This window comes from Lichenostomus cassidix, chromosome 3, assembly GCF_008360975.1.
Source record: "Lichenostomus cassidix isolate B80296 chromosome 3, HeHo_3.0, whole genome shotgun sequence".
Lineage (NCBI taxonomy): Eukaryota > Metazoa > Chordata > Aves > Passeriformes > Meliphagidae > Lichenostomus > Lichenostomus cassidix.
In genome coordinates this window covers 45,660,002-45,672,900 of record NC_139483.1, presented here as the reverse complement: position 1 = coordinate 45,672,900, position 12,899 = coordinate 45,660,002, and the positions used below count along the sequence as shown (strand labels likewise).

At 41.0% G+C, this 12,899-nt stretch overlaps 1 protein-coding gene across 1 annotated transcript; it reads left to right on the top strand.

Annotated features, from left to right (window-relative positions):
- Window positions 1-1,307: 1,307 nt before the first annotated feature.
- MAP1LC3C (microtubule associated protein 1 light chain 3 gamma) lies at window positions 1,308-3,417 on the top strand. The gene is given in 5 exon segments (XM_085055578.1): window positions 1,308-1,492; window positions 1,586-1,641; window positions 1,752-1,858; window positions 2,871-3,072; window positions 3,075-3,417. Coding segments are annotated over 5 exon segments (522 nt in total). The 5' UTR covers window positions 1,308-1,434; the 3' UTR covers window positions 3,174-3,417.
- The last annotated feature ends 9,482 nt before the right edge of the window (window positions 3,418-12,899 follow it).

The following is a 12,899-nucleotide window of genomic DNA, read 5'->3' as shown; positions in this document are numbered from 1 at the left end:
CTGGGCTTACCTGCCCTGGTGCAGAGATCAAATCATATGGATGAGCTGCATCCAACCATTCCAGCACAGGCTCAAGGCTTTTCTCTAAGTTCAGAGTTCTTGCTTATTAGTCCCTCAAAGCCAAGTGTCTTCTCTTCAGTGCAATAAAATTTGTGCTGCCACGTGGGGGAGCTTGTGCTGTGGCTAAAGCTCATCACTTCCAGATCAAGAGAAAAGGACAGCTCAGCAGCATTAAGTACTGCAGCCACTGGAAATTCTGTTCTGAAGAGGCTGGTTGAAAATCGTGACACATGCATACTACAGTGCACACACACATTATTAAAGATGTCCTTTTCAAAATGATCCCAGGTGACAGTCATTGACATTGCCTTGACAAAGCAGCCAAACCGGCAGCTTATAAACTGTAACTCATAAACCATAGCAACTTCCAGTTGCCCTTAGTCAGGTAAAATCATAGAATTTAAACTGGAATAGACCTGTAACATCCTTGAGCCTATCCATTAACTAGCACTGTCAAATCCACCATTAAACCATGTCCCTAAGTGCTGCATCAAATAGATCATTATCAGAGTGATAAATAGGTCAAATAAAATGAAAATTCCTATGTTTAAAAGTGGTAAGTAAGGCAAATAAGAAATGAGGATCAGTTCCAGACCCTACTGAGATGACTTACATACACAGCAACCAGCCTGGAGTCAACTTTACTCCTAGCTGAGCCATATTGGGCTACAAAGCAATTTTGACAGCTTGGGTAAAAGCAGGTGAATAAGCAATCCAAAAAGCAAGGAATCCATCTCATCATATTTAGCAAGTAGATGGGCTTGAGGTCTGCTTGAAACCCCTTAAAATCACGACTGTGCCTCAGAGACCAAACCAGAGTTAAAACTCTGCTCCCAAGCTATTCAGAAAAGAAGCAATCAGGTAGCTTGAGGAGATGAAAAATGACAGGGGCAGGTGGTTGGGGCTTTTTGTTTGTTTTTTTGGTTTTTGCGTGGGAGTGAGGTTTTTTTGTTTTGGTTTTTGGGGTTTTTTTGTGTATGTGGAGTACGTTGTCTGGTTTTCCTTTAAAACCAAAGGAATCGTTTGGAAGCAGTTCGTAGGTATGAAAAAGGCTGACCATGTGGAAAGGGAAGACAGCTGGGGACAGTGCAGCCTTGAGCTTCAACCCTCAGCCACTCGGCAGGGTAGCCACGGGCCTCTCACAAAACACCGCACTGTCTTGCGCGCAGAATACGTCGCAGTGCGGGTAACTCCCACCGCAGCCGGCAGCGCACACGAGGGAGCTGAGGGACACCCGGGAGAGGCGGGCTCAGCAGCAGCGCTTCTCCCGTTGGCTGCAGCCCTGCTGCCGGGCGGGGCGGAGCGGGCCAGCCCAGCCCAGCCCCGGTCCCGCTCCGTGCGAAGCGCGGGCGCGGCGGGCGCAGCGGCGGCAGGATGCGGGCGGCGCCCGGGACACAGCCCGAGCGGCCCTTCAAGCTCAGGAAAAGTCTCGGTAGGGGCGCCGGGGGCGCGGAGGGGCTGCGCGGGGCGGAGGGGCTGCAAGCACACCTAACACTTCTCTCCCCTCCTCTCCTCTGCCCCTCAGCTACCCGGCGGGAAGAAGTAGCAGGAATCCGAGCAAAGTTCCCGACAAAAATCCCGGTAAATATCTGGTTTGTTACCGGAGGCTGTTGCCGGTGTTTGAGGCAAGAAGGGAGGGGAAGTGACCTGGATATTTTAGGTTTTGCTAAGTGTGATTCTAATTAAAACAGGTAATTGTTGAGAGATACCATAAAGAGAAATACCTTCCTCTGTTGGACAAAACCAAGTTTCTTGTTCCCGAGGAGCTGAGCATGGCACAGTTCATAACCATCATCAGGTGGGTAGTGGATTCTGGTGGGTTGGAGCTGCAGCTGAGTTCGGCTGCTGTTCCCGCAGAAGGTATTTCCTAGTGCGGTGCTGGGGACATCTTGCTTCCTTTGGTGGGGAGGAAGATAAAAGATAAAGGTGTTAGTAATGTAACAGCTTCCCTGTCTTGCAAGTGCTTGAAGAAAATCAACAGATGTTTTAACAGGTGCATTTGAGGGAAAAATGTGGTCTTCTTTGGATTTATAGTCCTCCCCCTCCTCCCTAACTGTAGTGAAGAAAAGGCTAGATAAGACTCATCCTGCTTTCTTCCTGCTTCATGGACTGGGTATTGGGGCTCTGGGATCTTGTTCTGCTTATGACTGTCACTGCCTTGCTCTCTTACTGCACCTATCTGAATTTGCTCAAGTTCAAAGCATCTCTTGAATGTGAGTGAAATGAAATGTGCTTCTAAATTGTTCTTTTTGAAACATTACAGCAAAAGAAGTGTCCCAAAATATTTGGTGATATTTCCTGACAAAACATGAAAGCTATGTTTTTCAACACATTTATTAAAGTAGAGAAAAAGATCTAGATTATAACTTCTGTAAAAGATGCTTTTGGCTCCTGGACAACTTAGATCTTAATCCTTGTATGTAATGTCTCTGAAGAGGACTGTTTTTTTGAAGGTAGACTTTATAGCAAGTGCAACAGACTGGGGCTGGAATCCTTTACAAAATCTGCACTGCAGAAGCTTTTGGTTTCTATTCACACTTTTCCCTGGTAACTGGGAACTCCAAGCCCATGTTCAGTAGCACCTTTGGTGTGGCCACGTAACCTTTCCTCAGAGTACAGGCCTTTGAACTTCCAGACACACAGTTAACTTCCTGCTGATGGAAATGTTAAACCATGTAATGACTCCAAACAGCATTTTTTGTACCCAGTTCATGCACCTGCTCAGCTTAATGTATGTCATAGACTGAAGTCAAAACCATATTCAACTTGGTAATGTTTAACTCTCTTTTTCTCTTCTCTTTTTCAATTAGAAGCAGGATGGCTCTAACAGCTACACAAGCCTTCTACCTGCTGGTGAACAGCAAAAGCCTAGCCAGTATGTCCTTGACAATGGCAGAAGTGTACAGGGACTACAGAGATGAAGATGGCTTTGTGTATATGACATATGCTTCTCAGGAGATGTTTGGATGCTTTTTACCCACTGCCCAAGGGAAAACTATGGAATGCTTTCAGGAAACTTAAGATTGGGTCCATATGCTGCAGCAAAGCAGATTGCTCTGAATCATGCCTGTGACATGAACCACGGAGATACTCCTTCCAGTATGAGCTCTTGAGCTCTGTAGTGGGGAGTTATGACCCAAAAGCTGGCAGGACCAGCTTAAGGCAGAAATGGTGGTACACTTTCCCTAGGTAATAATTTGGATATATATTTTTATATTTGAAGACACTATGGGTTTGGGTTTTTTCTTTTGAACTGCACCTCCACTTTTTTGCAATATCAGTCTTTGTTGTATAACTGATTTTTAAGGTTCTTGAAAGCCTAAGTCCAAGAGTAAAATAAAGAATCTTTTAAGTATTGAGTTGAATGTTAGTTTTAATCTGGGGAAAGACTGTAAAAACTCGTCTAGGAAAAGATCCTATAATAATTCTGGGAATTTGAGCTCAATGCCTCTTAAATGAAGAGGCAAATTAACTACTTGCACAGCTACTCTGAATTTTTGAATGAAATATCAAAGCTTAAGTTGTTTTGCACATGAGAAAAACCATACCTATGAAAGGTTCGTTAAGCTAGGAATCTGAGCTGTGACACTAAGCAGTAGTGCCAGAGCAGTGTTAAGTTTAATGTCTGATTAAACTGTCAGCTGTTACAGAAAACACTGTCTGTGGTATAGATAACTATTTGTTTAAATATGCAAACTGATTGCTAGTCAGCCTAACTGAAATGGAGATAGCTGGACTTGAAGAGTAATCAAGTTTCAAGAGTTTTTTTCTTACTGCTGAATTTTCTAGTGTGGTTACTGTAGATACTATTATATCCATCCCCTACAGGCACTGGCTTTTCAGGTACCCTGAAGGACTTCAGTCAGCCTTCTCTCAAAGATAGAGCCAAGTCGTGTACCTTGTGATTGAAAGATATTCCAGTGTTTCTAGAAAATGTTGAAAATATAAAAGGAATCATGTAGTAAGATGTTGATTCATCTTAATATACAGGCTTCGTTCCTGTAAATGCTTATTAAAGGAACACTTGACATGAGCCTTTGTCTGAACTATAGCTCAAGTTGTCTTTCCCATATGTGAAGAATGTATTGGAAAGTTAGAAATACTCTGATCATGCATGATCAACTTAGAAACACCAGGTGATTTAAAAATCTGTCACAGTTTGCAGTTAATTAACCAATCTCTGGTAGCCTCAGTTTAGGATTGGTCAAATTGTTACAATATGATGCAATTCTTCTGTTCAGTACTAAACTGGTTTGCAAAATGATTAATGTAGGAATTACTAGACTGCAAAGAAAGAAGTGTTGACAGTACTTAAATTATGCATGAGGAAGGAATGTGTATGTAAGCTTTTTGCAGTGGTTCTCTTGCATTAACAATCTCTCGAACATGAAGCTCTGAGCAGACCTGGGTTTGAGCCTTTAAACCAGGGGATTTAGAGGAGTACCTGCCTTAGTGAAGGTGATGTTTGCCAACTTGTGTGTCATGAGCTGAGGAATAAAGAAATCATTGAACTGACCTGTGGAAAGGATAAGGCTATGTTGGTATAAGATATGAAAACATGGGCTTTGGGGTCCCAGAATCAGTTGCTTGGATATATTTCACTTATGCTTGTAATGGAAACAGTTTCCATTGCACAAATTGAACTCGAATAGTCATTTGTTACCAGCCCTCAGGGACGCAGAGACACACCTGCTTGGCAGGAGCACTACACAGCAATGCCGAACAGCTGTGGGAACCTTGGGGTGGGAGGAGCAAGGGGAGACTTTCTGTGTTCAAGATCCCTTGCCAGTCTACTGTTGGGCTAATATTTTCCTTTATTGGCTCCTCTGTCTTCCTGTCTTGTGTGATACTTGGTACATGAAGAGAGAAGCACTAGAGTTTCTTGGCTGGAGAAATTTTGTCTGACAGCCAACTTTCTTTGGTTTGTGATGTAGTGGCTGAGGTGTAAGTTTTGATCCCTCCAGCATTTATTGACATTAGGCTGTGGTGTCTACAGGCTGAGTCACAGATCCAGCCAAAAAGTTATAAAAGGAGAAGGTCAGTTGCAGGTAAAGGGCATCATTATAAACCTGTTTAAACAGGCCTGATGAACCTAGAAAGAAGTCCTGTGAACTGGGAAAGCATTACTGGGTAATAGTAATAGACTTGCCCTTCTATCAGATGTTGATAACTTTCAAAGACAGTTTTCACAAAGTCTTAAAATAATACACTAGGAGTTACATGCCCAAATAATTCTGTTGTTCTGCTTGTAGAATTGCTTTGGCGTGATTAGAAGGTTTGAATTTAACCTATTCTCTCTTGAAGTGCAAAGAACAAGTATTAGAAAAGAAGCAAACAGAAAAACTTTGCTCTGACTGACATATGCAACTGAGATAACTGCAGCTACTCCCAATATAGCTGCTGTTTGAAGAGCTAATATTTGCTCGAGCAAATACTTATTGATTAGAAACAAGTACTTTTTTTTTTCAGTGAAGGACACAATGCTGTGGTAAGCAGATTTTATAGTTCCTTCCAATGTACCACTAATGTAAAAGAGAAGGCAGAGATGCCATTTGCTTTTAAAAGTATCTTCATGATAGGGACATGTGTTCATTCCACCAGAGAACAGAAAATGTTTTGAGGATACTTCTGTTTCTTCCATAGACTACCAGCTAAATCCCAGAAGATGCTCAGTGCTCTGGCTTCAAAGCACTTATGTATGTACATGGTGTGCTAAAGTACCATGTTAGGTTGGGTCCCATGGCCTCAGCCCTTTGTGAGACCAAGCACTATGCCTCATTTTCAAATATAAACCAAAACAACCTGAAGGACACTGAATATTAGCATGGTATGAGGGCCTTTCTGGAACAGTGATCCTTGAGGGATGTATGTCCTACAGCCATCTACAATCACCGCTACAACCTGTGCACAATGCTTTATGGAGTGCAAATTGACATTTGTTGTTGCAAGGCAAACATGATAACCTCAGCTTGGGCTTTAGCACACATAAGCAACAGCAGAAGCTTTCCAAACTGGATTTAAAAATGACTTAGCATTACATTTTGGTAGAATAAATAAATGAATGGAAATACTAATCTTGTTCAAGGCAACAACTCTTGTGAACTTAGATGGGGTTTTTATTGTTTTCCCACACTAACTATTTCCAGATGGTGGTCGTTTCAGGATAAAAATATTTCAAAAAGGTACACAGTTAAACACACTAAGTGACAGATGGTATCCTCTGCTACAAATTAGTTGCTTTGTTTAGATAAAATACAGTAAATTAAGACGGTACAATGACATAATAGGACAGAATATAACCTTCAGCATCAAAGGGCCCTGCTATATTTCCATTGCAGGAAAGCCTATAGAGAAATTATAGGGAGAAAACAGAAAGACCTAAGCAGGACAAATTTCTAAAAACCAGTGTTGTAACTTAGGTACTATGAAGTGGAAGTGGGGAGAGTGGGAGGATTTCTGCAGCAAACCTCAAGTGATCCCTGAGGGTGATTGAGAAATGCAATTATGTTAAAATGTTTTAACATTTTGAATTATGTTAAAATGTTTTTAACATATTTTTATGTTAAAAATATGTCATAGTGCAACCTATGTACAAAACTAGTAATAGCATCCATACTTGCCTCAAGAACCACTGTCCCAGAAAGATTTTGAGACAAATCTCCCAAATCTTAAAATAGCCCCTTTTTTCATAGTTTTGAAATCAACCTGTAAAAGACAGAGGGGAAAAAAAAATGAACCCAAACCACATTTCTGCCTGTAAATATGTGCTTAGTTTCTTTAGCTTTCCTAAAGTGTGTTATTGCTTTGCAAATTTAACTCTACACACTTTTCTCCCCTGATGTTTTTAGGCTGCTTCTTAGGAGTTTAAATTAGCTACTACTTGTTCCTATACAGTCCAAAACATGCAATGCCAGTCAGGTCCTATAATTAATAACAGTCTGACCCTAGTTTAGAGGGACATGAATATAGCTTTAATGAAAGTAGTAATGCCCTTAAAGCTTCTCCCCAGAAAATCATCACTCCCTGCCTCCTGTTTTTCATATGGTGCCTCTTTTAACTCATGTTCCTATGGCACACAGCTGTAGCAGTGCAGTCCAGAGGGGTTTCAAAGAACATAGAGCAAGTTGCAATGCCAGAGTTTGAAAAGCAGCACTGTCCTTTCCCCTGCAGTGGCAGACCCTCAGGAGGGAGTGTGCCTGCCTGGGTACATATGGAGCTTCCAGAGCAGGCAGGCAGGGACTGAACTGAGGAGGGGCTGCTTGGGCCACTCAGCACTTACATCATGTCCATCAGGGACTGTAAAGGGCCTTTATGAGGTTGCTTATGATTTGTTGCAGGGTGGGCTTGGCTGATGGTGTTTGTTTTTGCAAATATTTCATGACCCTGGCTTTACTTTCTTTCTGTGTATAACAACATGGTCTGGATCTTAATCAGATCTTCAGCCCAAGCCTGTTTTATGTCAGAAAGGCTATTGATTGCATGGTCCTTGATGCGGTTGACCAAGACACTGCTGGTAGACCTAAAATTTATTTCTCATTCTCAAGAACAGAGCCAAGACTTTACAGCCTGACAGATGCATTTCCAGGGAAATCTTTAGGTCAGCTAACCAGTGGGTGAGGAGAGGGGAAGGAGTGAGCCAAGGGGCTAAGCATGCATATCATTGCTTCAACCCAAAGCAGCTGCAACCATGTACTCTTCACAAGCCTGCCTGTGACTGCCTGGAAAGCCTGAGCCTCAGTGTGATCTCACTAAGGCAACTATTACACCCATTAGCTTACAAGGAGAACTTATGAGAAAGAAACACATGCTCACAGATGGAGGGTGGATATAGCCTTTTCCTGAACAAAACATGAACTCTGTCAATGGAAAAAACCACACAGAATGGTGCTGAAAGACAGACATGGCAAATAAAGAAATTCTATTCTTGGTGCTGGCACTACTTCACAAGGCAACTTGGCCCTTACTCTGAGAACTTAAAAACTTAATATCAAGTGATGGATAGGAGTATGGTCTCTGTCTGACCCTTCTCTCCTAAAATCCTGCATCTGTGCTCTAAAATTAAAAATCAGATAGTGATGTGAGCTGCATATTTGAATGCTGACTGGCTGAGGAATATTAACTAATTTTCCAGCAGCTTGATGCATTAGTCACCTACAAAATAAAAGAGCCATCGATAGTAAAAACAGCTGCTGTGCTGCAGGTGAGGGCAAAATCACCAGCTTAGCGCAGACATATCTGTGCTGTCTAGACTGTCAGGGTAACCCAAGCATTGCAGGGGTTATGAAGATAATTTTGCCATTTGAAATTATACTGGCTCTGCTATAAACCTGTCAAAACTGTCAGGAGAGGCCTCAGGAGAAACTGCATTTTCCTAGGAGGCAGCTGGATTTGGTTTAACTCTCAGCTCTTCCCAGCCATCCTTGTACACACTGATTTTGTTCCTGGTCTTTTTTTGGAAAGGCACCAGGCTTTCTGTGTTTGCAGGACCCATGTACAGGTTCCAAGATTGCTGAAAATGATAAATAATCTGCCCTTAGTTGCCATGTAACAAACCTGTATGAGAATTCATAGCTGTTCTGCTATTGTCATTCAGCCTGTCTTGAACCCACAAAATTTGGCTGTGCCTCAGTCACTCAGCCTTCTAAGCCTTTGTCAGGTCTGGAGCAGCACTTTAAATGAGATGGCTGAGACCATTACTGCTATTTGGGTAATTCTCCCTTTCCAGGGAATTTTGTTGAGACAAAATTTCTTGAATCAGCTGAAGAACAGCTGTGTGAGTTAGCCTTGCTCACCACTGTGAACTATTTTTGCTACAGGTACAACAGGGTAGGTTAATGTAGCAGCTGAATTCCATCACCCAGCTCATCCAGATGATTTTGCCAAGGAAGCAGGATGTCTCGCACAGTGCAGGCTGGTGAGAGGTGACAATCTTCAGGAGGGGGTTGGTGCAGAGGGGGGTTGTCACAAGAAACTGAGAGGTGGAATTGCTACTGGTATAGGTAGACCTTGAAGATTATGGAGGTCTGCAGGCTAGTTCATGTCAGGACTTCTTACCTTAATAACCTTCCTTAAAGGAAGGTTTCCTTTGTTTCTGACATCCAAGGCCTGTGAGGCAAGTGTTGTGCAAGATTACTGTCGTGTGCTTCACAGAGGAGCATCCTTATAATTCAATGGATAAAGAACAGGGAAGACCCTGCTATGATCTCTTTTTTTCTCTGAAGAGGCTGAGCCACAAACTCCACACTGTGCACTCCCAGTAGCTCCTGTCTCCCTGGACCCAGCACAGAAAATGAACTATCTGCTGCCAGAAGTTAAGGCCTTTGTAGTGCCCAGAGTGACAGCACATGTGTGTAGCTAAGGGGCTTGAACCCAGCTCCAAAAGTAAACCCCCAGTCCTACCTTCTCTTTCTGAAAATAAACTATCCAACTGCAGGATCTGTGGGAGGCTGCAGTTTTACTAGAGGAAAATTTAGGCAAAACCCTATAAAATAAATGAAGCAATTCCAGTTGAAGCTGGGCAGGCACTGAAATTAGTGTCTGGAGCCATAAAGGCTGCAGAGCTAAAGCTACCATGTTACAATTCATGGGAGGAAGCACTTATCCACAGGAGGTGGAGAGAAGGAGAGGTCAAGCACTCTAGCAGACATGAAAGATTTTAAGTTTCTGGAAAGTTTTTCTTCAGAATACAGTTTTGCCAAGTATTTTGTTTCCTGATTCAAACTGCTCTATTTTTTCCTCCCATCAAATTAATTTTACTTAAGATGGTTTGTCAGGAGAGAAAATCCAAATCTCAATTTACATGGGGGAAAAGATGAATTAAAAAAAAAGCTTGTTGACTATTAAGTTACACCCATGTAAGTGCCATAAAAATTTGCAATATGTATGGCAAGAGGCACTCAGGTAACTGAAAAAACTAAAAGAGGGGTTATTTGATTCTAGCAATCTAATTTTAAAAAGTATGGAACTTTCTGCTAATTCTCAGCATAGGAAGTTTTGTGGGGTTTTGGGATGTGTTTTGGTTATGTATAAATGAGATCCACACACTCTTGGTTGGACTGTGTTTTATGATCTTACTGAAGTATGAAAGCATTAAAACAAAGTTGCCTTCAGTACAATAGCAAACAGAAGAGCAAGAGCACAACATCACATATCTATCCATGGACTGTGAAGCTCAGCAGGTTATTGCTGGCAAACTCTTTGGAGGATGTTACAGTCAAATTGAATTTGAAAAAGACAGTCATACTACACACTGAATATTTCAGGCTGTGAGTGTATATCTTCTCATTTTGATGCCAGGCATACCCTTCTGGAAATCTTAACAAACCTCAGTTTTTGTGACATTAATGCTATAAGGAGTCCAGATTACAGGGAGAGCCTCAGGAAATTTGAAAATATAATCCTTTGGAGAAGACAGAATTTTTCTCTATACTTGCATTTTCTGACCTTTTGACTAGGCCCATGAGTATGGTTTCTTATATTTATGTGATTATCAAAGTTAATGCCACACTGAAGTCTGCTACACAACCTTAAACAATAACTGAGATTTTCTGAGCAATGCTATGTTACGCAAACAATAAATAAATAGGTGCTTCAAAAAATAAATAGGTGCTTCAAAGTAATTCTTGGTCTACTTCTGGGACACTAGAGGAAATGAACCAGGAGATTAATAAAAACCCCACATCTAGACTAGAACAGGCCAAAATTTAAGGACCAGACTGATTTCACTGCTCAAAACACAAGTGTCTTTCCCATTTTGCCCCAGTTTCTGTTTTACTAAATTTAAACAAATAGTTGAACAATGATTCCAAAACTATAGAAGTGGGGTCAAAACAAATCCTGGTGCTTTGTGTGCTTTGAAGTGAACATGCTACATTTAATCAGCTACTAATCCCAAATATTTATATTTACCAGTAAAAGTATTTGTGATATAAAAACTGTGCTCAGACTCAGTTAATGATAATTTTGCTTATACACATTTTCTTATTTCTGCCATATTCTCAGAGTGCTCAGAACCAGTTTTGGCTCCAGCATAAATTGCTGAAGAGCTGTTTATTTAATTTTGCTTATTAAGTGTGAGCTAGACAGTGCATAAAGATCTGTTTCTAAAAAATACTGAAAAGAGATGTTTTCTTTATTCCTAATTCCTGAATTAGTTTGCACTAGAAGTCATGATTGCATTGCAAGAGAACACAAAGGAAATCTATACATGCTGGAGGTCTTTCTCCTGACTGAAATTCTAATCATCTGTTTGACGTCATGGAATTTTACAAAGGTTTAACCCATGTCAGCTCCTGCCTTTTTCTTCTCAATGCGGTTAGACTCACATCGGGGTTTAATCTCTGGTCAAACAAATCAGAATTTATGGAGTTTACCCCCCAAATTAAGAAGTTTCTTCTCTTGTCTCCTTGTCCACACACGAAGTATTTGCTAATAGAGTTGGTGCTTATCTAACACCCAACTTCACTATGCCTTCAAAACAAATAAAGATGTGAATCCAAAGGCAAAAAGAAATATCCATATAATAGCTAGTCCCGTGTATCTTGTGGATTTTGCAATAAGAAATACAAAAATGTTGGCAAAGATCTTACAGGAAGAATGAAGAGGGCTCCCATCACTGCCTGGGCACTATTCAAGAGAGATAAATGTAAAATCCTCCATTAGGACAAGAATAATGAGCTGCATAAATATAGGCTGGAAAACAATTGGCTGTTGGCATTTTTTTCTTAAAAGAGTCCGTGAAATATACTGAATCACAAGCTAAGCAGGAATCAACATTATAACGCTGTTGTGAAAAAAGCAAACACAATACTGGGTTTTCTAACCAAGAGTAGTGCCTGCAAGATATGTGAAATAAGCTTGTTCTGTGCTGTACTCAACAATTCTAGGGCTTAATCTGAAATATTGTGTGAAGTTTAGGCACTGCACACCAAGAAGAATATGAGCTACCTGAGATTTCAAAGATTATTGATCATGGGGAGAAATTTAGTATGACAAAAGTTGCATGAACTGAGATGGTTTAGCCTCAAGAAGAAAATGCTCAAAAAGGGACATGATATTCCTTGCAAATAGGCTCTTTGAAAAGACAGGAGAAAAATGTTAATGCCCATGTGCCACAGATTACTTATGTACTAGAAAGGGTCTTTTTAGACCCTGCCCACCTCCCCATGTTCTTCATTTGAAACATAGAACCTCACTCTCTGGATTCTAGTATTCAGAAAGAAACACAATGGCACAATTGCAAACAGAGTAACAATGACTAAGAAGTATCACACTGTTAATATTTTACAGGGCAAGAGACAGTGATAAAAAGTGAAGGTCAGATCACTGCTGCTGGGTGCTGTGAAGGTGAGCACATACAGTTGTAACAGAACAGCCATGTATGAAATGCAACTGCAGCTGTAATTACAGGAGATGCTACTGGGCCTTGTCTTATAGAAGAATATGAGAATAATCATATGGTAACCACCATGTGTTGCCAATAATAAAAAAAGGCTAACAATTCTTGGATATGCAAGGATATTTACAGGGAGAAGAATTTTAATTTTACTTCTGTGCCTGGCAGTGGAATGACTGCTGCTACATTCAGTCTAGTGAGTACAATTCAGGATTGATGTTGTGACTTGGAGAAAGTTCAAAGAGTTGTCAAGAGAATGATTTAGATGTTAGGAAAAAAAACACCTATCTTACCTATGGATAATAGATGGCTAAACTACTCTTTAAATTCTTAATAGTTTAGGCAGGAAGAATTGATAATGCGTTTTTCAGTCTAGCAGATGAATGTAGGAAAAGGTTGAGTAGGTAGGCAATAGTACTAAATGAATCAGGACTATACACAGAGA